The following is a 24,490-nucleotide window of genomic DNA, read 5'->3' as shown; positions in this document are numbered from 1 at the left end:
ACGCCATTTCATATCTCACACTTTTCCCAACTCCATCTTGAAAGAACGCCATAGATCGCCGAAGCATATGCAAAACCGAACAATGCTCTTCTGTCTCCCCTCTCTCCCTCGCTCAAGCCTTTCTAGCAAATCTCGCAAGCGCAGGACCCAACTCGACCTCACCCTGTCTAGCCTTGTTATTCCTCTTTGCCTGTTCCTTCCTCAACTCCTGAATCCTGACTTTACGCTCATCAATAATGTTCTTCGAACCCTGCTTACGCAAATACTTTCTCAAACTGCTGTTCTTGCCTCTACCCCTGTTTTTAATCTTGGCAAGAGGATCCTCAGGTTTTCTGTCTAGATCTCTTTCTTGTTCACGCTGAGCATGCGATGCACGATCCAATTGACCGATGAACTCTGGATCCAAGGAGATCATCTCTGGTTGCAGTTTGTTGAGCAAGGACTTGACTTCGCGTTCTTGTCTCTGTTTTGTGTTTTCGTAGAGGGAGATTTCGAGACTGTCTGGGTTGGCTTCTCCGGCGCCGGGGACGATGACAGAGGAAAAGCCTTTGTTGTGAGAAATGCCGAGGATATCTTCGAAGGGGCACCAGCGGACGCGTTCGATGCGATTACCTTCGCCTCCCCAGGCCATGTAGGGACTTTGGACTTTGACTTGGTCGTTGAGATTCTTGTTGAAGAGGTCGCGCCAGATTGTTGTTTGAGTGCCCCAACCCACGGCTGTGAGGTTTGTGTCGGAGATGTGGACGGAGGAGCCAGGAGAGCGCAAGAAGTAGTTGTTTACCTCTTTGAACATGCGAATATCCCAGACGGACATTTTGGAGTCTTGGCCGGTCGAGACCATGTAGCGTCCTTCTCTGTCCATGGCTAATGATCTCACGGGGCCTCTGTGTGCAAGGACTTTGACGAGAGGCTTCTGGTCGTTGGGAGACCACATGCTGACTGTTCCGTTCTGGTGACCGACATGTAGGATGGCGTTGTGAGGGTTCTGGCCAAAAGCAGTAGGGGCACCTTGCTTTGTGGGGATCTGAGCGACGAGTTTGCCGGTGCTGGTGTCTTGATATTTGAGCCAGCCTGCGTTTCCAATGGTGGTAAGGAGGAAGTGGAAGGGCAGGAACTCCATGTGTGTGACATCAATGTGGTCTTGTAACGTCTGAATCTCAACACCCTGGTGGTCGTAGACGTAGACGTATTTCTTCTGGGCGACGGCGAAGAACTGGTTGTTGTGTAGCCACTTTGCATCGCGCACAGTCTCGCCGAGTTGCAGCTCACAGCCCAGCTTTCCCTTTCTCCAGTCCATGGTGGCGACATGACCTTTGCGACCAGAAAGCAGCATGTGCACACCGTTGCGCGTGTAGTCGACGTTGTAGGGGCCCATGCCGTCCAGCCTCAACTCGAAGCCCTTCTTTGCCGTCTCAATGCCAACCTCGCTCTGGATCTCATCCTGTCTGACTTTGTACGTCCTCTCAAGCTCGCCCTCAGTCTCTAGGAAGCCAGCAGTGTTCTCGAGCAGGATCTCGGCGTCTTTTGCCTTGACGGCGGCGTCCTTGTACTTGTTCTCGAGCGCTCTCAAGTTGCCGCGCAGTTTTCGGTCTTGGATTCCGCGGGTGGAAATCTTATCGCCTCTGCCATACTGCTTTTGCGCTACGAGGGCGCGTCTCTTGATCTCGGCGGCGTCTGGGTCGATGGGTGCTGTGGGTCCGCGAGCTTTTGTTGGTGCTGTCGTCGGTCGCTCGGCGAGGGCGGTATGGTTCGATGAAGATGCCATGATTGCGGTCGCGTGTATATTCCTGTCTTTCCTTCTCCTAAACAGTCATTCCGTTTGTTGCGCGTCAAAAGTGCTTGTTCTCTGCTGGTTTGGCCGCCAACTTTTTTGGTTGCGCCTTCCTAGAATTTCTTGACAGGAACATCTTGGCACTGCTAACTCCGATCTTATCGCCGTCAAATCCTTACTCCCCAAGAGCTCAAGGAGCTTCACGACATTGACTCGATCTTTCTCTAATCCCTCTAGGTAGTCAACGTCTTGTCTACGATCAGTTGCGCATGTTGCATACATGGCACACCCCATGGTGACTGCCCTATCGACGGTTTCTGTGTCATCATCTCGTAAACCATTTCCTTCTCCTTGATCTCCCTGCGCCTTCACGCTGTGATCCATGAGACTGACCGATACCTGCTTGCAATCTCACCTAGCGCTGCGACGTCTCGTAAACCAGCAGATGTCCATGTGCGATGGTCGTTGATTGCAATTCACTAGCATTATGCACCGTCTCATAGTCCACTTTCAGGAGGCAGCTTCATCACTAGGTCCTCGTATTGTCCAGCGTGACCATGCCACTTGCATTTCTGCTCCACACAAGGGTCATCCGAAAGCACCCCTGAGATGCTACGCACGTCTTCAGTTTCAATCAGTCACACTCTGCTGTGCTTCTCAAGGGCCGCCTTGCATAGTCTGAGAGGGCCATCACTGACACGACTCTCCCACTGCAATCACTCAAAGTGTGACCAAGGGGGATCGTCATGACAGGATGTGTTTTGTCTCGCCTTACATTGCACCCTCAATCTCAACAACATTCTCTGAGATGCCCTCATCCGATACGACTTGGACTCCACTTCTGCTGTTATATCAGGATACACTCTTCTCGCGTCTCAATGACATCCACTACCACGTTACATAACGATGGGACATTTACGAGGATCTTCGTCCTAGACACTCACATCACGTAGGTGGAAAAGAAGATCTTGTCGGAAAAGTGTTACGAGCTCGGCCCGCAATGTGGAGGCGGTCACCGTATGCTAATAATAGCAAATGGGACCCCACGTTTCATCTAGCTAAGCTGCCAAGCAACATGCAAAAACTCTAACTCTGGATAACCCGGATGTCTTTCGTCTTTCTACGATTGCAATCGAATCAAGTGCTTCCAAACATGCTGTAGTCCAGCGTCTCACGAGCGTATAGCAGAACAATGAAGGATTGGCGCACAATCGTTCCAGATCTAATTCATACTCAACTGCTGCATACAAGCGGATGAAGTATACAGTTTCAGGACCATTTCTCCGAAGGCTCAATAAGCTTAGGCGGACCCCATCAAACGGCCTTACCTCCTTGGCCGACATCATTTTAGCCTCTGGTCAGTGCCGAGTCGGCTCTGCGAACACCCACTGACGGTTTGCACATCATCTATCTTGCCACATGCTTTTCTATTTTCATCTGCTGGTTTTAGAATCACCCTCGTATACAATGTAGATCTCTATGTGATTGTAGACACAGAGGTAGGTGACAGCCGTGTCGTCACACAGATCTTGCAATACCTCAAAGGATATATAAGACTCCTGCTTGACCTCCCATCCAACTCCATCATCACAACAACCATCTTCACAACAATCATCTTCACTACTATCCTCTTCTCAACAACCCTTCACACAACCAAACAACAAACACAACCACCATCAAAATGAGAACCTCCATGATCCTCTCCTCTTTGGCCCTGGCTTCCTCTGCCTTCGCCGCCCCTGTTGCCTCTTCCTCGCCCGCTGCCTCTGGCTGTGTCGCTAAGGACAACGCCTGCCGTGCCAGCGACCCCGTCACTGGCCTCTCCGCCAACCAGGCCCAATGCTCTGCCGACAACGCCGCCTGCAAGGGTGCTTGTGAGGATGCATACAACACCTGCAGAACCACTCGTGGCCCTGACGGCCTCTCTGCCAACATGGCCCAGTGTGCCGCCGACTACGCTGCCTGCCTGGGCGAGAACCCCTTCGACAAGCGCTCTGCTCCTTCGGGTGCCTTTGGCGGTGTTGCCATCCACTCTGGCTCCAACATTCAGTACGCTTCTGTCAACGCTAATGGCGGCAAGTTCTGGCTCTTGAAGGACTCCAAGACCTACTGTCCTGATGTCGTCGGCTCTGCATGCCCCAACACCACCTCTACCCAATTCGTTGGTGGTGACAACACGCTCAGCCTCGACACCATCGTCCCTGGTGGCCAGCAGGTCTACGTTGCCGTTGACGGTACCTTGCGCTTCACTGCCCCTCACTCTGCCTCCACTGGCGCTGCTGGCTCCATGGTTGAGGGCTTCAGTGTTGCCCAGAACGGTGAGCACATCCAGTTCCAGGGTGACGACTGGCTTGCCTGCCCTGGTGATGGTGACTACGCTATCTACGCTGCTGCCATTGCTAAGGATGCTTCTGCTTGCACTGGATTTGCTTTCAGAATCGCCGACTCCAACACTCCTGCTGCTTGGGAGTACAACTAAGCGCTTCTCCTGGAGAGAGCCTTTAGCATGGATTTGATCTGCTTTCGATCACTTCTTTCAGCATTTGTTCTGCTTATTTCTGCATTGCAAGCGTCATCGTTTGAACCACACATTCGCTATATACCACTATTGTCACTTTTTTTGCATAAGCATTCATTGTACATACTAGAATCATTGCTTCGTTAGACTCTAGAAGATTGAAAATACATCACTTTTCTTGCATATCTCCATTCTCTTCACACAACTGTTGGCTCATCGAACAGAGATCAACCATCCAGATGAATATCAAATCTCGATGCTCGTAATTTGAGGCGTCTGCCTTGACAAATCTTGTTTTTGCTGCCAAGATCATTCCAAACAGTTCATGAGCCTTCTCTTACATTCTCCCTGATCTTATCGACGTCTCTTGATGGTTAAAATGAAAATTTGAGTGATGCTACGGGTAGAAACGACAGAAACATGGGCAAAAGTCATGGTTGTACGTATGACCCTGGTCATATCTTCCTAACTCTCCTCGTTGTGATCGCCTGGAGACGCCTTCTTCAAGTTTTGAAGACTTGAAATAAGGCTAGTGGATTGGCTGTGTTAGCGTTCAGAACGTCTGTCGTTTGTGTTATGATCAAGACTGATCGAAACAAGAAAGTAGGTAATGCCATATCGAATCTGTCAGCAAACGAACAAGATCAAGCCCATTCCGAGCAACGACCAGACAGTCAAAGTCATGTGCATCGTTCCGCGCGAGTCGCCGTCTCAAGCGCTGGGTATCTGCTCCTTGACTGAAGAGATAAATGTCAGCAATTTGAGATGGAGTAGGCTATCGCAGTTGTCTCTTCATGCCGGAAGATCGATGTTGTGCTACGTGCTTTATGCGCCGCGTTATGCAGATGCACAACTATGCAAGCGAACAACGCGTCGGGAATCTACCTTGATTGCTTAACTCTTGAACCTAGGAAAATTACACGACACAACAAGATAGTCCGGCAAGGTCAGGCCAGAGAAAATGGCAGATGTAGATGCAAACGACAAAGCCGATGTGAGTCTTTCGTCTTTCCGTTCCGGCAGCAGTCCGCGTCCACCGCTATTGGTTTTCGCGTTTCGCCTTCTAGGTATACCAATGCCATCACCGAGAATCATCGAATGCCATCACAATCGTCATCATCATCACTGATCCTGGTTCCTCCTCCTCCTCTCTTCTCTGTCACAAATATTATCTACGATCTTCTGACCTTCTTCCAAAACCAGCGTCTCAAATCCGCCCTCTGGTACAGCATCGGCACAATCATTGACGCCATATCCCTTGACCAAGATCTCAACGCCACTCCTCAGTTCATCGGTGCTTTGACAGAGCTGGTGTGGTCTCAGATACTTACTTCCGGTGCTGACTTGGAAGCATTTGCCAAGTGAGTATTACCTTTCCTTCTCGCCTTTCTTGCTGATAAAAGTCCAGGCACGCCGGTAGAGAGACAGTGGATGTCAAGGATGTACTGTTGCTCGTGCGCAGAAACGAGCAGCTGAAAGAAGTACTGGAGGAAGCATTGAAGGACATCAAGAAATGAATATGAAGATTACACGACAACATGCCGACATGCACTCGAAGCACGAAAAGTTGGCTTGGTATTATCATGATTGCGCCCTCGGCTACATTCTCTATCCCTGGTACGGCCTTCCTTCCTATTCTACGTTTCGTCGCAAAAGCATTCACATCGTTTATTGCTTGTCTGGGAAACCGAGGTTGACCTAAGAAAACAGAATCAGCAACTGCAGGAGTATAAGCCAGGACGATACTTACGCCAAAGGCAGGATACACAAAGCGGTTGGGCGGGTGTGTCTTTGAGATGTTGTCGAGTGCCTTGACATCATCCGAGTCGAGCTTGATCAATCTCATGTTCTCCTCGATACGCGATGGTGTCACCGATTTGGGAATGACAGAACTACCGCGAGCGACTGTTGTACGAGTGAAATATATCAGCGCGGGCTCCTGTGGCAGAGGATAGACTCAGGGACGACTTACTGTGGTAACTCAAGAGAACAGTACCAGGCGAGACATCATGTTTCTTCGCAACCTCTTGAATCTCCTTCTCCTGGAACAGAGGCGAACCAGTACTACCCAAAGGACTGTATGCAGTAATCAAGATTCCCTTCTCCTTGCAGTAATCCACAATCTCTTGTTGAGGAAGATAAGGGTGGTTTTCAATCTGGTTAGCAGCGGGAGTGACTTTGGCTTCCCTCATCAATTCTTCCAGGAAAGGGACAGAGAAGTTGGCGACACCGATGGCCTTTGTTTTGCCGGTCTTGAGCACAGCTTCCATTTCTTTCCAGGTTTGGGTGTATGACCAGGACTTGTCGAGGTCGCGCGAGCCGTCGGGGAGTTTGGGGAATTTTGGGTCGTTGCCATTTGGGTTCATGGGGACTGGCCAGTGCATAAGGTACAAATCGACTGTTGTTGATTGTCAGCTCCTGCTTGTAGAGTAGAGAAAAGCGGAGTGACACACCGTAATCAAGACCCAGGGATTTTAGACTGAGGTCGAGGTTCTCCTCTACCCGCGAGTGATATGTACACCAAAGCTCTACAGAATGATGTCAGTTCGACTGTAATTTTCCGGTCACTTTTGAGATACTCACTGGTGGTAACGAAGATATCCTCGCGCTTGATGCCCGACTTGAAGCCTTCGGCCAGACCTTGACCAACTTCATCTTCATTACCGTAGACGTAAGCAGCGTCAATGTGCTTGTAGCCGACCCTTAGAGCGTGCGAAACAGCATTCTTGACCTCACCGGGAGCAGACTGCCATGTTCCCAGACCTGTTTCAAGCTCAGTCTACACGTCAAGCTGAGGGAACAATAACTAAACATACCGAGAGCAGGAATCTTAGCGCCAGTGTTGAGAGTAAATTCGGTATCAGACATTGTTTTGGGATGCAGTATAAAGTCCGGAGTCTTCTTAAGGATGAAGTTTGCAAGTTGAGGATTCATTTTCAGTAAAGAAGAATGTTGTTTTGTTCAAATCGAGCTCCATCGGCATTTGAAGCTGGATACAGCTTGCACCCCTCCCCCACTTTCTTCCATGTCATGCCCTGTTTCTGCTCGAGCTCGTGAGAAGATTGACCCGAGCACTCGAGAACGTGGAGATCGGCAAATGCTGCTCTTGCCAAGAGCATGAGACGCCGCACCTTAGCCCTCTCGCTGATACCTTTTTCCGGCTGTCTCTCTGTGCAGGGGGCTTCCCCCGTCCAAAGAGGCAAGTTGCAGTCCGATGGTGGGTCCCGGAAAAATCTGAGAGAGTGGCTGGCATCTTCATCCAATCGGAGACACGTACTCTCTGACCCTCGTCGTCATGAGATCAAGAATCGTTGGCAGTCGCTCCGACAGTTCTGCCGACGAAGGATTTAGCTTCGACCTAGGAGGCAAGATGATCCGCAGAGGGTGATGCCCAGCATCAAAGTACAACAGGCTTCGAACAACTTGTCATTGTTGATGGGAGACAAGACAGCCTTGTTTGTAGCTCATCCGGCGAAGAATCACGGGTTTGCTTACTGAAACTGTTCGCCGCCAGGGCATTGCCTTGTGCTTGAGATCAGTCCAGACTTTCCAGATAGGGTAAGTGTCGGCGGTTGAGGTTAGACTGCTGGGGGAAAATAATGGGGCCCCAGAGTGGTGGTCAGTCAGTGGTGGAGAGTGCAAGATCATAGAAGGAGAAGCCGAAGGTAGGAAACATGTCCCCGAGAAAAGGTAGTTAAAAGACAGTCGCTTCTTCCTCGTCTCTTGTTTTGGTCATCATCGCAATCTGTCTTTCTGGTCAATCTCATATCTTTTCCTCTTCCTCAGAAATATCAAAAGCATCAACTCTTGTTATACTCTGAGCACAACACTTTGCATAAATCACATACACATCGGTCAACATGGCACCCATCGCACTTGAGCAGCCCAATGTTGCTGAGAACTTCAACGACCACAGAGATGGTCTTGCACTAGAGGCAACTTCTGACAACATCGACGAAGTCAACGTCCTCAAGGCCGCTCTAAAAGTCAAGAACGGCACCGCCACCCAAGAAGAAAAGGACATTTACGAAAAATCACAATTCGATGCCGACAAGGACAAGGAGCAATTCCGCAACTACGAGGATGCCTGCGATCGCGTCAAGAACTTTTACAAGGAGCAACATGAGAAGCAGACAGTCGCTTACAACCTGCGTGCTCGCAACCGCTTCCACAGCAAGACTCGTGCCGAGATGACCATCTGGCAAGCTATGGAGAGATTGAACACATTGATTGATGAATCTGACCCTGACACATCGCTGTCTCAAATCGAGCACTTGCTTCAATCTGCCGAGGCCATCCGTCGTGATGGCAAGCCTCGCTGGTTCCAATTGACCGGTCTCATCCACGACTTGGGCAAGCTTCTGTTCTTCTTCGATGCAGAGGGCCAATGGGATGTTGTTGGCGATACTTTTGTTGTCGGCTGCAAGTTCGACGATCGCATCATCTACCCAGGCACCTTCGAGAACAACCCCGACAGCAAAGACCCCATCTACAGCACCGAGCACGGCATCTACACTCCTGGCTGTGGACTTGACAATGTCATGATCAGCTGGGGTCACGACGAGTACCTATACCACGTCGTCAAGGACCAAAGCACTCTTCCCGATGAAGCACTCGCCATGATCCGCTACCACAGCTTCTACCCTTGGCACAAGGAGGGTGCTTACCGCTGGATGATGAACGAAAAGGACGAGAAGATGTTGGCTGCCGTCAAAGCATTCAACCCTTACGATCTCTACTCCAAGTCTGATGATGTTCCCAAGGTCGAGGATCTCAAGGAGTACTACATGGAGCTCATCGATGAATACTTCCCTCAGAAGGTCATCAGATGGTAGATTCTTGCACTACTCTTGCTCTCACGAAACACTGTCGATTTAGCGGAAAATGGAATGGATATCATAAATCCACCTCATGATGGATTCGGTGGTCGGCGTTGGTTATTTTCTTTTCACTCTTATATCGTTTTATCTCTAATGACCCTGGAAATACAAAGCTCGCTCTCTGTATATTCTTCTGCAAACGATACCTCTCTTGTCGCTGTTCTGACCTGAGTCTTGAATGCCTTCATAGGCGGAGATGTGTTGTGACCAACAACTGTCTACACGGGAACCTTTTTCCGAAGGCAAAATGCGGCAAGCTGGGCCGAAAAGCGCAACACACTGCCTTTTGTCGAGCTTGCGCATTGTTCGCGTAGGGCTAGACTTTTGTCGGAAGGTCCCCTGCCTATTTATGGACAATTTGAGGAACTTGCACGTCGGTGTTTGTTTGTTTTGTGACAATGTGATACAGAAAAAAAATTATTATATACAACCAAGAAAATTCGCGACACCATGCCAAAGTATTTTGCACTTCCAAAAGGCGATATAGGTCGGATGTGTCTACAGCTTCGATGTCTTGCGGGCAGCAGTATCGACTATGACCTTTTTGTATCATCCAAAATCAGCTTTTCTCCTTTTATGCGCATTCAATTCTGAATCACAACCTTGAGCACCAAATCGCCCTTGTCGTCTTTGGTCCTTCCAGCCATGCCAAAGGCTTGCTCTGCATTGTCCAAACCCTTGAACTTGTGTGTTACAAGTTTAGAAAGGTCAGGACATGAGGGAGAGGAGACGAGAGAAATGCCTTCGGGGTATGTGTTTGCGTAGCGGAAGACTCCTACGAGGTCGACTTCGCGGAGGGCGGCGGAGGAGATAGCCAGGGTTTGGATGGGGACGCCCATGCCGATGAGCATTACACGACCGCCGGGCTTGGTGGACTGTTGTATTGGTGGTCAGTATGCTGTGTCGGGAGGAGGGAATGGGGACGAAGAGTAGACTTACATAAATGGCTGATTGCACGCAGGTAGGTACGCCTGTGCACTCAAACACAACATCGACCTCGCCGATTGCAGAGCCAGACTCATCAGCAACAGCAGCCACACCATCTGCAGTCTCTCTTGCAATGGCAAGATTCTCTTCTGTGTCTTTTCCTCTCTTCATCGGCACCACAAAGCCATGATGCGCGAATCCATTCTTGACTGCAAAGTCCACCCTTCCAGCATCAATATCAGCAATAACAATTTTCTTTGCTCCCTTTGCCTTGGCTACAGCAGCAGCAAGCAATCCCACAGCACCAGCTCCAAAGACCAAAGCAGTCTGACCGAGTTGCATCAAACTGCGGCGATAAGCATGGATAGCAACACCCAAAGGCTCGAGCAAAGCGCCCAACTCCATACTCATGGCTTCAGGCAACTTATGACACCACTTGGCAGGATGATTAATCCTCTCCTGCAAAGTGCCCTGAAAATGCGGAAAACTCTTTGCAGAGCTTCTGAACTTCATGTCTTTGCAGATGTTGTAGCGGCCTTCTTCACAGCGATGGCAGTGGTCGCAAGGGACGCCTACTTCCAGAGCCACTCTGTCGCCGACAGAGAAGTTTGAGACTGAGGATCCGACGGCGGTTACGATGCCTGAGGATTCATGACCGAGGGTTAGGGGTTCGCGAACGAGGATGTCGCCGTTGCGGTTGTGGTTGTAGTAGTGCAGGTCGCTGCCGCAGAGGCCGGTGCTGTGGACTGCGACTTGGATTTCATTTGCTGAGGGGGCAGGGAGGTCGCGGGATTCCTGATATCTTGGTCAGCCCGTCATTCTCTTAGTTGCACTTCCGCATGGTCTATCTATGCACAAGACATGACTGTCGTCGGATGATCAAGACTCACAATGCGGAGGTCTTTTGCGCCGTGCAAGACGCTGGCTTGTACTTGTGTCGACGACATGATTGTGATGGACGAAGTATGAGAACAAGTGCAAGCTTCACACGACCAAACAGTATATAGATGAGGAAGAGAAAAAGATGCAGCGGCAAGCAATCAATACATAACACTTCAAATGTCATCCAAGGCATCGGCTGTGGAGCGTCGGCATCTGCTCCCCCACTCTGCCCACATTTTTCCCTCATTATCGGCAACGGAAGAGGGGGAAGGGTGACGTTGACCCCTTCTCGTCGGCATTGTAGAGAGACAATAATACTCTGTTGATTGACTCTGTTCATCTTTTTCTTGATTCTGTATACCTTCACATCTCGCAAGCAAATCATGGCTTCTGTACAACAGCTCTTCTCTCTTGAAGGCCAGACTGCTCTGGTCACTGGCGGTACTCGCGGTATGTCTCTATTCCAGAGAAGGGCCTCTCTGCTAGTGACTGACGACAAGACTAGGAATTGGTCAGGCAATGGCCATTGCCCTCGCTGAGGCTGGCGCGGACATCTTGCTAGTACAGGTATATACTCTGTGCCCCGTTAGTCGAATTATCACTGACAAAGTTGTTCTCACAGCGCGACGAGTCAAACCAATCGACAAGAGAAGCCATCCTAAAACTCGGCCGCAAAGCCGAAATCTACACCGCCGACCTCGCATCCCGCGACTCCGTTTCTGCCCTCGTCAAGAAAGTAGTCTCAGACGGCTACCAAATCCACATCTTGCTCAACTGCGGCGGCATCCAAAGACGACACCCATCACACCAATTCCCCGACAACGACTGGGATGAAGTTCTAAACGTAAACCTCAACTCGGTGTTCACGCTATGCAGAGATGTCGGCGCACACATGCTCTCCCGCGAACCTGATCAATTCGGCCGTAGAGGCGCTATTATCAACATTGCCTCGTTGCTGTCTTTCCAGGGTGGATTCACAGTACCCGCGTACGCCGCTTCCAAGGGCGGTGTTGCGCAATTGACAAAGGCCTTGTCGAACGAATGGGCTGCAAAGGGCATCAATGTCAATGGTATTGCGCCTGGTTACATTGCGACAGAAATGAACGATGCTTTGATGAAGGACAAGACGAGGAGTGAACAGATCATGGCGAGAATTCCTGCTGGCAGATGGGGCAAGCCTGAAGATTTCAAGGGTCCTGTTGTGTTCCTTGCCAGCAGAGCGAGTGGCTATGTTAGTGGTGAGATTTTGACTGTTGATGGCAGTTGGATGGCTAGGTAGATAATACATTCTGTATGCACATTGTACATTTCTTTGAACACTTACTGAGTACGAGTATGGCGATTGTGTTGCTCGGTGAAGGCTGTAAGCACAGACCACTATAAACAACAAGGCTGTTCAAATGCCGCTGTGACATTTCTTCATCTTCTGTCAAAGTCACTTGAATGCATTTCCTGTGCCTCGGCATCAGAGATAGAACTCTTAAGAACTTGACTTGTGACAGTTGGGCAGGTTGTCAAGATAGTCGTGCCTCGAACCCCTTGGCCAGCTGGTCAACATACCAACCATCGACCCAAGGACTCAATCATGGTAAGCACAATGACAACACCACGAGCGCAAGAACAGCCTCGGCAGCTGCTTGTAGTACTCGAATTCGCTGTCAAACATAGGTGCTTGCCAATATCGATTTGCGCTTGCTTCGAATGCTCCGTCAGACACCGGGCAAAACCTCTCAATGATCGGCAACTCAAACATGTTCCGCCGCCCTTTGCCAAAAAGTCTCTCGAAAGAGCCGAAAGCGGCGAACAAGATCGGTCCACCTCTCCCCGCATATCGGCTTCTGCTCGACCTGAACTTCTTGCTCGGCTTTCTCTCCATCCTTCATACTTTTCTTAGGTCACCAAGAGGAGCAGGAAAATTGGGGTCTCCGGGTCCTTTGTGACCACTCGGGTGGATCTCCAGGTTTTGGTTTCTTGGTTGTTAAGGCAGGTAGAGCGAGGGCAAGCTCTTGGAGCTTTCTCATCCACGTCCGAGGATAGTAAGTATGCCCGACATTCACGTCCAAAGGAAGCAATTATGCCCGAAAGATGTCGAAGGTTAGGGCTTTCCTTTGATGCAACACCTGCAAGACGGTACAGTACAGGTCCCTTGCCCTTATTGATCGACCTTATTTCTTTCCTCTTTCTCTCTTCTTGCGTTTCTGCTGTGTCTTTGTTTCGGAGACAGACTTCCATATTTCTTGAAAAGTTCATACCCACCACTGGTTGTCTCCTCCTTTACCTTCAATTCTTCCTCTGCCTCTGTCTCTGTTCGATCAATTCAAACTCCACACAAAGACACAATGCCACCACAGCAACGCAAACTCCAAGTCGCCATCTCAGGCCTGGGACGCATGGGCGCCCGCCACGCCCTAAACTTCCACGAACGCACTCCACGCGCAGAGCTCATTGCAGCGTTCACTCCTGAACCCAAGGAAGCAGCATGGGCAGCTATTCACCTCCCCGGCGTGGTTGTTTACTCCGACTACGACGAGATGCTCAAACACCCAGGTCTCGAAGCTGTAGTCGTAGCTACAGTGACTACTGCCCACGCACCCCAAGCCATTGCAGCCATCAACGCAGGCAAACACGTCCTCTGCGAAAAACCCCTCAGCACTTCCGTCGAAATCTCTCAAAGCGTTGTTGATGCAGCAAACAAACGGCCAGACCTAAAGGTGCTCTGTGGCTTCTCCCGTCGTTTCGATGCTTCCTACCGCGATGCCTTTAACCGTATGGACAATGCCGCCATCGGTCGTCCCTCGATCTTCCGCTCCCAAACCTGCGATAAACTCGATCCGTCAGGATTCTTCGTCGATTACGCTCAATTCTCTGGCGGTATCTTCGTCGACTGCAATATCCACGATATCGATTTGGCACTGTGGTTCTTCGGGCAAGATACACTGGTGAAAAGTGTGTATGCGGTAGGAGTCACGGCAGTCCAGCCAGGGCTCAAGAAATGGAAAGATGTAGACAATGGCGTGGGCGTTGTGGAGTTTTATGGAAACAAAATCGCATACCTATACTCTTCGAGAATGATGGCGGCAGGTCAACACGATATGACGGAGATTATCGGCACAGAGGGGAAACTGACAGTCAACGCAAACCCCAGCGGTACATTGGTGGAAATGTCCGAGCCGACAGGAATCAGAAGAGAGATTCCTGGAGATTACTACGGAAGGTTCTACGAGGCGTTTGTGAGGGAGGCTAATGAGTTTACCGCGGCTTGTTTGGATGATACCAAGTTGCCTTTCAAGTTGAGCGGTGCGGTTCAGGCTGTCAAGATTGGTTGTGCTTTGCAAGAGTCGCTCAACAGTGGAAAGAAGATTGAGTTTGATGAGACTGGTCGCAGGATTGAAAAGGCTTCTTTGTAGATGTACAATGACGAATGCATAGAGACAGTTTATATGGACATACAAGAGAATGAATATTTTGCTCCTCCTTGCCCAAAAGATACAGAAAAGAATGCCTTGACTCCTACGCTGCCCTGAAAAGATAATCTCCACGAAAAGTGAACGTTCAGAATGGAGGAAGTTCATCGTCATCATCATCAACATCATCCAGCGCCTCCCCAGGTAAGGTCGTCCCAAATCGACTTGTTGAGCTCAATATTCCGCTTCCTCTGATCGATACGCTCGAAATGGAACAACAGAGCTCTCTGCGAACAGAACCGCCACTTATACGGGCCTTCGCATCCTTTACGGATCCTCTCAGGTATGATAGGCAGCTTTTTGAAGAAGTCACAAGCTCTCAACTCGAACATATCCCCTTCTTCATCCTCATCGAACAACGGGTCATTATCGATGGTTACTCTCGCGTGATGAGCTTTCATTCTGGTCTGGAATTCGGCTTCACTCTCGTGTCGCTGCTTGCGACGAGCGGCAAGCCGGATCTCATGGACGGAATCAAGCTCACGTTTGCCTCTTGGAAGGAATTTGTCCAGCCTTTGAGTAAAAGCTTGCAAGTCCTCATGCGAACGTTGATGTGAACGCCCTTGGAGGGATTGGGCAAGATGATCGAGCTTGGCTATAGCCGCAGGCATAGGGAGTTGTTTGATGCGAGGGACATTTTTGAGAGGAAGGTACTTTGGTTTGCGTACATTGATCGCGAACTCTTCCTGATCATCAGCATCGCGATGTGGTTTGTGTTCAAGATAGGCAGCCGGGAGTCCAGGGAATCGTGCAACAATGGCCGCCTAAGCCTGGCCTTGTGCTGTACCCTTCTCAACAGGTACTCCCTGTCCCTTTAGAAATGGTTTGCCCAGTGTTTTCAACACTCCTTTTATGTGTGCATGACTATTTTTCTTGACCAGACTGGGTTCTGCAGGTGTAGGCTTTGGTGGCCACTGTCCCTCCTCTTTCCAGCCGTGTACCAAGGATCGGGTGACGTCTGTGAGGCTGATTGGAATAGAAGGAGTGCGACCTTGCAGGATGACCTTTGTGTAGATGTCCGAATAGGCATTCTGATTTATGCGGTCGCGGATGGGGTCGCCGGGAAGGAGTGCTTCGGCTACAGGAATGCTCAAATCTGTGTCTGGAATCGCTTGGGTAAGAGTTGACGACGAGAAAGGGGCGTGGGCTTGTGACGGGGTCTGAGGAGACTGCGGCTGTCCAGGTGACAATTTCACTGCGGAGGAATTCTGTTGAACAAGTGCTGATCGATCTTCGGCACCAGTCCATGTGTTCCTCTGGGCGCTCCAATGGGCCAGGCCAATGTTCTCCTTCATCTCATCCTCGAATCTCAGCTGACGACGTCTGCGTCTTCGTTCTTTGCGGGCCTCGAGGTCTCTGCCGACCGAGTCGGGAGTATCGTATGCAGGCGGGGCATTGTCGTCGTCATTGTCCGAGGCCGAGTCTTCACCGTCGCTGTAGTAGCGTGGTCGCCATGCAGTGGCTTTGACGGGATCTGATTGCTCTTGCAGGAACTTGGTGGGATTATGTCTGATGTGCTCATTGACGCGGTCTCTTGCATTCGGAGTAGCTGAGGTGGAGGCGACAGGTATAGTTGCGACGGGCTGGGGGGCGTGAAGGACTTTGACGTCGGGAAATTCCCAGTCATTGCGAACTTTGGATTGAACCGTGGCGCGAGCGGCCCTTAAGTGTTCGGTTTGTCCATTAGACGCACGATGGGCCGGGAAGAGTACCATGGCTAGATACTTGACGTGATGGTCGAGAAGAGGAAGAATGCGAAAGGCCGACTCGAGTCTGAGTCTGGTGTGCAGAGTGCGGGGCTTGTAAAGTCTTTTTTTCAGCGTGACACAGTTGGGATGACGGCGGGGCTCAAGAAGAATGACGATGAGAACGCCGCTTCACTGGGCACGGCGATGACAGTAGAAGAATATGTGCATGGTACAAGACTGGCAAGAGACGACGCGTTGGATACAGAGGCAATGGTCCAAGTTTGGACTGGCGGAAGGAGCAACGAGTCAACGAGTCAACGTCATGAGAGCCACCAACGGAAGTCACGCCAGAACGGCCACTTGAGTGAGATCAAGAGAACTGGCGTTTGTTCCTGCCGCAAGAGATCCAGACCCGCTCTGCAGATCCGGCCTGGGAAACAAGCATTTTGCATGTGATTGTAGCAACAAAATAGCCAGGTACAAGTTGATGCAATATTTACACCGAGGAAAAGTGGAAGCAGCAGCACGCGACACAAGACGCAAGAAGACGACGAGTGGCTTGTCCCTTGCAACTCGTCTTGACTGCGTGTTTGGCGCCTGCACTTTTGAGCGCGTCAAAAACTGTACGTACAACATTTCAAAGCACTTCTGTATATCACAAGATGTAAGCAGGTCATGGTTTTTCCCCAACTTCACAAGCCGACGGCCTCAGCGAAGGGATCAGGAATATGACGCTCTTGACCAAGGTTACACACCGAGCTCAGCCGGAGCGAGCTCAGGTGCTGTCCCAGGGCCATATTCTTCTCAAATCTGTCGACCGGAAAATTGACATCACAATAATCTGATGGCTCCATAAACGTCGAGCTGGACAGCAATCGACCGATCAGTCCCACAAAGGAGACGCCAGGATCGCTGAACACAGATGTTTGTTGTGAGAAGAGAAGAGGAAGAGAGAAACTTTGCCGTCTTGATATAGATCTTTTCTGGGACGACTGCCAAGCCGGGAGACGCCGCCGGCTTTTACGACGACCAAACTCCGACTCGCGCCTTCTCTTGAACTTGAGTCTTGATCTCAAGGCAGCTCTCGTCACTCGCCTGCTCACCCTCTTGCTGTGATTTACTTCACCAGCATCTGTCGACATCGCTTCTACGACTGCGACCGCGCATCTCGACTTTCCCACACCTGCCACCCTCAACACCGCCCACGATGGACGCCGTCGCAATCCAAGATGCCAACAAGATCAGAGTCGCCATGGGCCTTGCGCCGTTGCCCGTACCCGGCGAAGATGGTCTTCAGTTCAAGTCAAAAGACGCTGGCGAAGAATCAGATCCAGACGATATGAGCACTCTCGAAAAGCGCCAAGCAGCTGCAGGCGACAACTGGAAGAAGCTGCAAGACGAGGAAAAGGCAAGACAAGAGCGTCTGGCGCGCAAGGAAGCCATCAAGAGAGCCCGCGATCTCGAACTACGGAACGCAAAGTTGGAAGGCACGGGTTTGGGAGATGCAGAAGAGGCAGACATGGACACAAAAACTTGGCTGTTGCAACAAAAGAAGCGTCAAAAGAAGATCGAAAAGGCGAGAAAGTACGAGGAAGAGCAAGCTGAACTCGAGCGTCAGGCACAAGCAGAGTATTCGGCCAAGGATCTGGCTGGTGTCAAGGTTGCACACGAGCTAGATCAGTTTGACGCCGAGGGCGAGCAAATCCTGACACTCAAAGATGCTGTCATTGGCGATGAGAGTGAGGATGACGAGCTGGAAAACCTGGATCTGCGCGCAAAAGAACAACTACAAGAAAAGCTGGAGCGCAAGAAGAACAAGCCTGTCTACAACCCCAATGACATGGATGATGGAAACCGTTCGATTCTCGCGCATTACGATGAAGAAATTGAGGGCAAAAAGAAGAAGGCATTTACTCTGGACACATCTGGTGCAGTCGATCAAGCTGCTGTTGCTGCTAAAAGGGAAGCTGCAGAAGCAGAGCGTATTGGTGTCAAAGGCATCAAGTTTAGTCTGGACGAGCTCAAGGACGACACTCCCATTTCAGATTACCAAGATCCTTCGACCGCCAAAATCCGCAAGCCCAAGAAGCCGAAGAAGGCCAAAACGACCCGTACAAAGGCCGCTGACGATGATGACATTTTCCCCCTACCTACACAACAACCTTCTGGAGACCAAATGGATGTTGATGGTCAACCGTCATCAAACGGTGCTGCTAAGAAACGCACTTTCGAGACCTTTGACGACGATGACCTACAAGCGAAGCTGGCGGAACAACGTCGTCAAGCATTGAAGAAGCGTAAGAAGACTGATGCTGCTGAGCTGGCTCGCCGCATTCGCGAAGAAGAATCTGCAACACCTATGAACACTGCCGAAGATGATGAAGAGCCCGGTCTTGTCATCGATGAAACTACCGAGTTCGTCTCCAACTTGAGACGTCCACAATCACCAGATTCGGCGGATGAGCGCCGCCGTAGAGCAACCTCAACACCTGCTGCCAGAGTCATGGATGAAGACGAAACCATGCAAGAATCATACGCTGCAGTCGAAGACGAAGAAGACGCTCGTGCTCGCCGCGAAGCCGAGGAACGTGAATCAGTCGCTCCACCAGCAATGACATCTACAGGTTTCGAAGAGGAAGAGAATACAATGACTGGAGCTGGAGGAATCCTTAACATGCTTCGCAAACGAGGTCTCGTCCAGGACAGTGACGCCGACAAAGCCAACGCAGCTGTTCGCGCACAACAACAATTCCTTGCCGAGAACCAAGCTCTTGTCGACGAATACGATCGCAAAACAAAGGAAGAGCGTGAAAAGGACCGCAAATCTGGTCGTTGGGATCGCATGTCCCACCGCGAGCGTGAGAACTATCAACGTCAACAGAATGAGCAAAGAGATGCCTATCTTGCACAACTACAAGCCGAACATTTCAAGCGTTCATACAAGCCTAATGTCCAGCTTCGTTACAATGATGAAGATGGTCGTGAAATGAACCAGAAGGAGGCGTTCAAGCATCTCAGTCATAGATTCCACGGTAAAGGCAGTGGTAAACAAAAGACCGAAAAGCGTATGAAGAAGAAACAGGAAGAGGATGAGAGGCAGAGGAAGTCGCTGCTGGGCTTTACTGGTGCCAACGAGGCTGTCGGCGCAACGGCAAAGAAGAACAGACAGGCGGGTGTGAGATTGCAATGAAGACGATTGGATCAAATGATCGGCCTTGGCCATCGCGTTTTATGTATAGAAACAGTACAAAGTCGTCGTTGTCTTGTTTACTCGATATCCGAAAGGAAGGCGCCGCTGCTGCCCAGCTTCGGTGATGTCCGTGCTGGGGTTGCTTTCCACTCGCGCCTTCTCGCTTGCACCTGTTGAACTTAATTCTTTCTTGCTGTCAACCACGGAATCTTCTTTCCACGTATATGCTTCGTCCATCGTCTTGATCTCTCTTCGCAAACAGTCAAATGTTCTTCACACATATTCTCTTGCGAGATACTCACTTCAAAGGAAGAAAGATGCCTCGTCATAAGATAATCTAGCGCGACAGCGCATGATCTGCTGCCTGCATCAGTTTGTCTGCAGTCTGCACATCCCGCTCATGATTTTCCAGTCTGTATCCGGAGATCTGTTTCTCTCGTGCGCATGGTCGGGTACTTCGAATGCCGTATCTAGCCTGTTGTCCAACTGTCAAGCTGAGCCAGTAGCAGCGTGACTGTTGCCGCCCAGCTCTCGCAGCCATGTTGGGTTTCGTCTGTCTCGAGCGCATCCTCGAGCGCTGAACAAACCGTAGACTTCGGTGTCTGAACAGCTGAAATTAACGTCGAAGATGAGGCTGCCGAGTTAATTGCATTTCGGGCTTGTTGATCGATTTGCACAACCGGTAACAAATGCTTACTGTATATTGCCGTGAACGGGATACGCTCGCGCCATCGAAGCGCGGATCATGCAAGCCACGGTTTCTGCATGTCCTCTGCCTTGGCCAGATCGATAAGAGCAGTGCCGGCACGCTCACCTCTCGCTGGGCATTCTTCGACTTTCGCATCCTCTTTTACTCGGGTATTCCGCGTTGCCCAGATCCATAACTGCTGAACATACCTATATAATCCAGTACGGCGGAAGCTCTAGTCGCGCGCAAATTCGACAAGATTGGGTCCCCAGGGAGTTGAAGGTGACTTTCCGCAGCATACCTATCCTTTCAATAGGCTGATCACGGAGCGAAAACACCGAAGAACCATCTCGCTCGCTCAAGTTCATATTGTGATGCGACATGACTCTCACTTTGGCCCAAATCCAGATCGGCTGGATATCTGCGCTACCAATTGAAGCTCTGTTGGCCGAAATCATGCTCGACGAGTTGATCGAGCAGACAATTCCACTTCCTCCCAACGATAATAACATATACACCTACGGTCGTATCAAGATCAGCGGAAGCGATGCATCGCACATCGTGGCTATAGCTCAGCTTCCTCTGTCCAATCCCGGCAAGTCGTCTACCGCAACGGTAGCTAACAACATGCGGCGGACATTCCCAAACTTGAAGTTTGGAATCATGGTCGGCATTGCTGGTGGAGTTTGGACTCAAGAAGAAGATATACGTTTGGGTGATGTCATTGTCGGCGTACCAGATGATGGTGGCCCCGGTGTTATACAATACGATTATGGTAAAGCTATACAGGAACGCGAATTCTCTCCTAAGGGATCTTTCAATAGAGCTCCTGATGTGCTCCGGACCGCAGCTGGAATGCTGAAACGAAAGCATATGCGGAGGCCTGGAAAGTATGTTTCTATCTTAGAAAATCCGGAGGTTAAGCGTCATGCCCCCCATCCAAGCGTTGACAGCCTGTTCTGTCCTACGTACCTTCATCAAGGCGGACGTACTTGCGAAGGCTGCGACACAGCTCATCTTCGTGCTCGCCTTCTTCGCAGCGATTCGACTCCTAGAATTCATTATGGCGCTATAGCTTCGGGAGACCAAGTCATCAAAGATGCAATTATGGCTGAGAAGATTCGAAGAACTCACAACATTATGTGCTTCGAGATGGAAGCCGCTGGGCTGGACGCTTTCCCCTGTCTAGTCATACGCGGCATCTCTGACTACGCGGACACCCACAAGAACGACGACTGGCATGCATACGCTGCAGCAACAGCAGCAGCCTATGCTAAGGAGCTCTTAGCGGTTGTCCCTGTCACTGCCGTTGCAGGACTTCCTAGAACCGGTTAGTGCTTCCCAGCATAGACTCAACATCTCGAAGCTATCTTATGCAGATCTCCCCGTGTTGTGGTCTTTTACAAAGCAGCGTGGAAGGATCCTTGGTTATTGACTTTGGTTCCCTACGTAGTGTCTACATGTCTCAGCTAACAGAAAGGGTCCTCACCAGGTAACGCACATTGGAATGTACCACGCGCTCCCAACCCGCTGTTCACAGGCCGCCAGGGCTTGCTGGACGACATGAAAAAGCACCTAGTTATTGAACCTGCAAAGAACGACCGCCCAGTCTTCGTACTCCTAGGCATCGGCGGCGCTGGAAAGAGTGAGGCGGCTGTCAGGTTTGCAATGGAAAATCAAGACAAGTTGGTTTCTTACGAATGCAGCCATCTGACTTAGCTGACTGAGTTAGCTTCTGGGGCATCTTCTGGATAGACGCCGACAATGAACAGAGTGTCGAACAAGGCTTTGCGGAGATTGCCAAAATGCAGACTCCCCCACTTACAGATATAACAAGCAATGGTGTACTGCGATGGCTCGCGAATACTAAGGAATCTTGGCTCCTCATTCTGGATAATTGCGACGATAGCATGATGGACTTTGCTGCATACATGCCCTCTCGCGGTGGCAGTATCATTCTTACCACCCGCTTGACTGAGTGCAAGATTCTTGGAACCTGGGCTAATCTTGATCATCTTGGCCATGAAACTGCCACGCAGCTACTCCTGCGAGCATGCGGCTACGATCCCGGTAATCAAGAAGCTCATATACCCGCCGCGCAGGCAGTGGTATCCATCCTCGGACAGCATGCACTCGCCCTCGTCCATGCTGGGGCTTACATCAGGAAGGGACTCTGCACTTTGGATGAATATGTCCATTCTTTTCGCAAGGAACAGGCTCGTTTGATAAACTTCAAACCTAAGCAACAAGCTTCCCGTTATGGAAGTGTCTATGCAACGTTCGAGGTTTCTGCAGAGGCTCTGGCATCATCTGGAGACTATGAGTGTGAACTGGGGTTGCGACTCCTGGACATACTCGCATTTCTGAATCGTGAAGCAGTTGAAGAGGACATCTTTAGCCGAGCTTTTGGTGAATGCCATAAACTGGAGAAAGAGTGGGAGAACAACGGCATGCAATGTCTGAAATGTCCCGCTGTATCGGTGATGGATGACGATCGAGTCACTAAGAGTCGGAGCAAGCTTGACACTCCAGAAGTTTCGAATGACGGCACGTACTCTGCTTGTGGTTGGAACGCAACATGTCATGAAGTATCCGAAAGGCAACCACTAAGCTCTTCTCTCTCAGGAGCTTCGGACTCTCGAAAAATCTCTGCGAAGCAGCGCACTTGTCACACCAACACCAGTGACGACGAGAACAAAAGACTTCCAAGATCTTATGTTTGTGTAAGTAGAGACAATATGGACGAGTGTGATGATGGTACGACAAAGCGAATCAATCACCTCCATATGTGGCATTGTGAGAAGGTGCGGTCGAGTAACCTTATCGAACGACAGACGATCACGAGATTTCGCAGTGCCCGTACGCGGCTTGCAGATCTGTCGCTCATCAGAGTTGATGACAATAGAATATCGATGCACCCTCTCGTACACGAATGGGCACGTATTCGACTGGACCAGACCACACGGACATTTGCATGGGAACAGACTGTGTCAATACTTGCTCTATCTGCGATCGATCTGTATTGGTATACCTTCACACCAAGGCTAGCACCGCACATAGATACCTGCTTTCACAGCCGGGGCCAAGCAGGCAGTCAAACACCGCTTTCCTTACCTGTTGTACAGGCGCTATACCGTCTGGCGTGGCATCTTTACGAGGATTCAAGGTATCAATCGTCACTCTCCATTTTTGAGACTTTGTCCTTGTCACTTGAGATTCAGCCTCAGATGCATCATCTTGCAATTCATGATTGCATGATCGGGACATCAAACTGTCTGATTTCGTTGGGACGACACGAAGAGGCGCGAAACTTGGTGAATCGTATGGTGAAGTCTACCGAGATGCGTTATGGTAAAATTAGCTGCAATGCATTCGAATGGCAGGTGCGACTGGCTGAGCTTCATAGCGAAGTTGGCGATTACCAAGGTGCACTTACTTTGCTGGAGCCGTTGTACGAAAGTTATTCACAGCTCTCAATACTGAAAGACTTGCAGATGGAACGTCTTTTCGAGAATCTAGTATTGGTGCAGGAAAATCTCGGTGACACTCAGCAAGCAATTTTTTTCGCCGAAAACAACTTTCAGTCATCGAAAATCAATCTACCTGACTCAAACCGTCGATTACAAGCTCTGGCAATGCTATGTGTGCTGTACATCGATGGACGCGCCCAGAAAGCTGTAACACTGCTCGAGCATATCGCCAAAGTTTGTTATAAATCAAGCTCGCCAAATCCACGTTGGGTCTGGATCATGATGTTGCTGGCGGAAGCTTACATCGAACTGAACAAGCCTAAAGAAGCCATGCCACATCTTACGGAAGCCAGTTCCCAGCTCGCAAAGCTTCTAGCAGACAATGTCCCTGCAATATGGCTTGCTGATATGACGGGCCAACTTGCAGACATCTATCTCGACCTTGGGGAAACGGATTTGGCCGCCACTATTCTTGAAGAGCAAGTCGTTCTCAAAGCGCCATATCTGTCTCTTCATGACAAAAGACGTTTTTCAACCTTACGTAAGCTAGCACGAGTTTACATGCGATTCGAAGATGGCGAGAAGTTGGACAAGGCGGTGAAATTGCTTGAGGAAGTGAAAGACCATGGTGAAAAGACCTTTCATGCCGATGACAAAGACTTGCAATATACGAAACAGCTGCTGGCTGGAGCCCAGTGGAAGCTGAAACAGGCGTCAAAGTCCCAACGATCAAGCGTTGGTATCAGAGATCAGCAGAGCAGTCAAGAGGAAGCAACGAGCAATCCTCCAGCCAGTACCATCGCAAGCGATCTCAGGAATCCACCACAAAGACCGCTCTTGTGCACCGAGGCTGCGGAATCACATAAGCATCACTTGGCGAGACGAGCAGTGGAGCATAATGCTGTGCTTGGTGGTCTCACAAGACTCAATAGTCCGATCGTGTCGAGTACTTCCATTTTGAAGATCACTGAAACATCAGCGGCTGAAACCACACGCAATCCTGGATACTTGG

General features: G+C 50.3%; 12 protein-coding genes across 12 annotated transcripts; 8 read left to right on the top strand and 4 right to left on the bottom strand.

Annotated features, from left to right (window-relative positions):
• Window positions 1–112: 112 nt before the first annotated feature.
• Window positions 113–1,765, bottom strand: M437DRAFT_64622 (BING4CT-domain-containing protein; the record flags this gene model as incomplete). Its single annotated transcript, XM_041024451.1, has 1 exon — window positions 113–1,765. One exon carries the CDS (start codon window positions 1,763–1,765, stop codon window positions 113–115), a length of 1,653 nt encoding a protein of 550 aa, XP_040881084.1.
• A 1,825-nt stretch (window positions 1,766–3,590) lies between these two features.
• Window positions 3,591–3,755, top strand: M437DRAFT_26477 (uncharacterized protein; the record flags this gene model as incomplete). The annotated part of the gene is made up of 1 exon (XM_041019101.1): window positions 3,591–3,755. A coding segment is annotated over one exon (165 nt), but the record flags the coding sequence as incomplete, so codon positions are not given.
• A 21-nt stretch (window positions 3,756–3,776) lies between these two features.
• Window positions 3,777–4,244, top strand: M437DRAFT_31808 (uncharacterized protein; the record flags this gene model as incomplete). The annotated part of the gene is made up of 1 exon (XM_041019214.1): window positions 3,777–4,244. A coding segment is annotated over one exon (468 nt), but the record flags the coding sequence as incomplete, so codon positions are not given.
• A 1,006-nt stretch (window positions 4,245–5,250) lies between these two features.
• Window positions 5,251–5,806, top strand: M437DRAFT_73916 (uncharacterized protein; the record flags this gene model as incomplete). The annotated part of the gene is made up of 3 exons (XM_041026130.1): window positions 5,251–5,283; window positions 5,493–5,650; window positions 5,698–5,806. The coding sequence occupies 3 exons, from the start codon at window positions 5,251–5,253 to the stop codon at window positions 5,804–5,806; spliced, it is 300 nt and encodes a 99-aa protein (XP_040881081.1).
• A 151-nt stretch (window positions 5,807–5,957) lies between these two features.
• On the bottom strand, window positions 5,958–7,157 carry M437DRAFT_44930 (Aldo/keto reductase; the record flags this gene model as incomplete). Its single annotated transcript, XM_041020996.1, has 6 exons — window positions 5,958–5,987; window positions 6,040–6,194; window positions 6,262–6,687; window positions 6,743–6,817; window positions 6,873–7,052; window positions 7,106–7,157. 6 exons carry the CDS (start codon window positions 7,155–7,157, stop codon window positions 5,958–5,960), a joined length of 918 nt encoding a protein of 305 aa, XP_040881080.1.
• Window positions 7,158–8,149: 992 nt separating this feature from the next.
• On the top strand, window positions 8,150–9,124 carry M437DRAFT_64619 (DUF706-domain-containing protein; the record flags this gene model as incomplete). The annotated part of the gene is made up of 1 exon (XM_041024450.1): window positions 8,150–9,124. The coding sequence occupies one exon, from the start codon at window positions 8,150–8,152 to the stop codon at window positions 9,122–9,124; it is 975 nt and encodes a 324-aa protein (XP_040881079.1).
• A 629-nt stretch (window positions 9,125–9,753) lies between these two features.
• Window positions 9,754–11,043, bottom strand: M437DRAFT_44751 (sorbitol dehydrogenase-like protein; the record flags this gene model as incomplete). The annotated part of the gene is made up of 3 exons (XM_041020964.1): window positions 9,754–10,044; window positions 10,109–10,891; window positions 10,987–11,043. 3 exons carry the CDS (start codon window positions 11,041–11,043, stop codon window positions 9,754–9,756), a joined length of 1,131 nt encoding a protein of 376 aa, XP_040881078.1.
• Window positions 11,044–11,361: 318 nt separating this feature from the next.
• M437DRAFT_82999 (NAD(P)-binding protein) lies at window positions 11,362–12,257 on the top strand (the record flags this gene model as incomplete). Its single annotated transcript, XM_041027857.1, has 3 exons — window positions 11,362–11,428; window positions 11,484–11,545; window positions 11,601–12,257. 3 exons carry the CDS (start codon window positions 11,362–11,364, stop codon window positions 12,255–12,257), a joined length of 786 nt encoding a protein of 261 aa, XP_040881077.1.
• A 1,060-nt stretch (window positions 12,258–13,317) lies between these two features.
• Window positions 13,318–14,385, top strand: M437DRAFT_73911 (NAD(P)-binding protein; the record flags this gene model as incomplete). The annotated part of the gene is made up of 1 exon (XM_041026129.1): window positions 13,318–14,385. The coding sequence occupies one exon, from the start codon at window positions 13,318–13,320 to the stop codon at window positions 14,383–14,385; it is 1,068 nt and encodes a 355-aa protein (XP_040881076.1).
• Window positions 14,386–15,206: 821 nt separating this feature from the next.
• On the bottom strand, window positions 15,207–16,157 carry M437DRAFT_44978 (uncharacterized protein; the record flags this gene model as incomplete). Its single annotated transcript, XM_041021004.1, has 3 exons — window positions 15,207–15,617; window positions 15,660–15,959; window positions 16,044–16,157. The coding sequence occupies 3 exons, from the start codon at window positions 16,155–16,157 to the stop codon at window positions 15,207–15,209; spliced, it is 825 nt and encodes a 274-aa protein (XP_040881075.1).
• Window positions 16,158–17,337: 1,180 nt separating this feature from the next.
• On the top strand, window positions 17,338–19,320 carry M437DRAFT_44554 (uncharacterized protein; the record flags this gene model as incomplete). Its single annotated transcript, XM_041020921.1, has 1 exon — window positions 17,338–19,320. The coding sequence occupies one exon, from the start codon at window positions 17,338–17,340 to the stop codon at window positions 19,318–19,320; it is 1,983 nt and encodes a 660-aa protein (XP_040881074.1).
• Window positions 19,321–20,389: 1,069 nt separating this feature from the next.
• M437DRAFT_44706 (purine and uridine phosphorylase) lies at window positions 20,390–21,343 on the top strand (the record flags this gene model as incomplete). The annotated part of the gene is made up of 1 exon (XM_041020950.1): window positions 20,390–21,343. One exon carries the CDS (start codon window positions 20,390–20,392, stop codon window positions 21,341–21,343), a length of 954 nt encoding a protein of 317 aa, XP_040881073.1.
• Window positions 21,344–24,490: the final 3,147 nt, after the last annotated feature.

The sequence above is a fragment of the Aureobasidium melanogenum genome (assembly GCF_000721775.1).
Source record: "Aureobasidium melanogenum CBS 110374 unplaced genomic scaffold scaffold_6, whole genome shotgun sequence".
Taxonomy (NCBI): domain Eukaryota; kingdom Fungi; phylum Ascomycota; class Dothideomycetes; order Dothideales; family Saccotheciaceae; genus Aureobasidium; species Aureobasidium melanogenum.
Note: the sequence above shows the minus strand (reverse complement) of the source record. Positions and strands in the feature narration are given on the sequence as shown.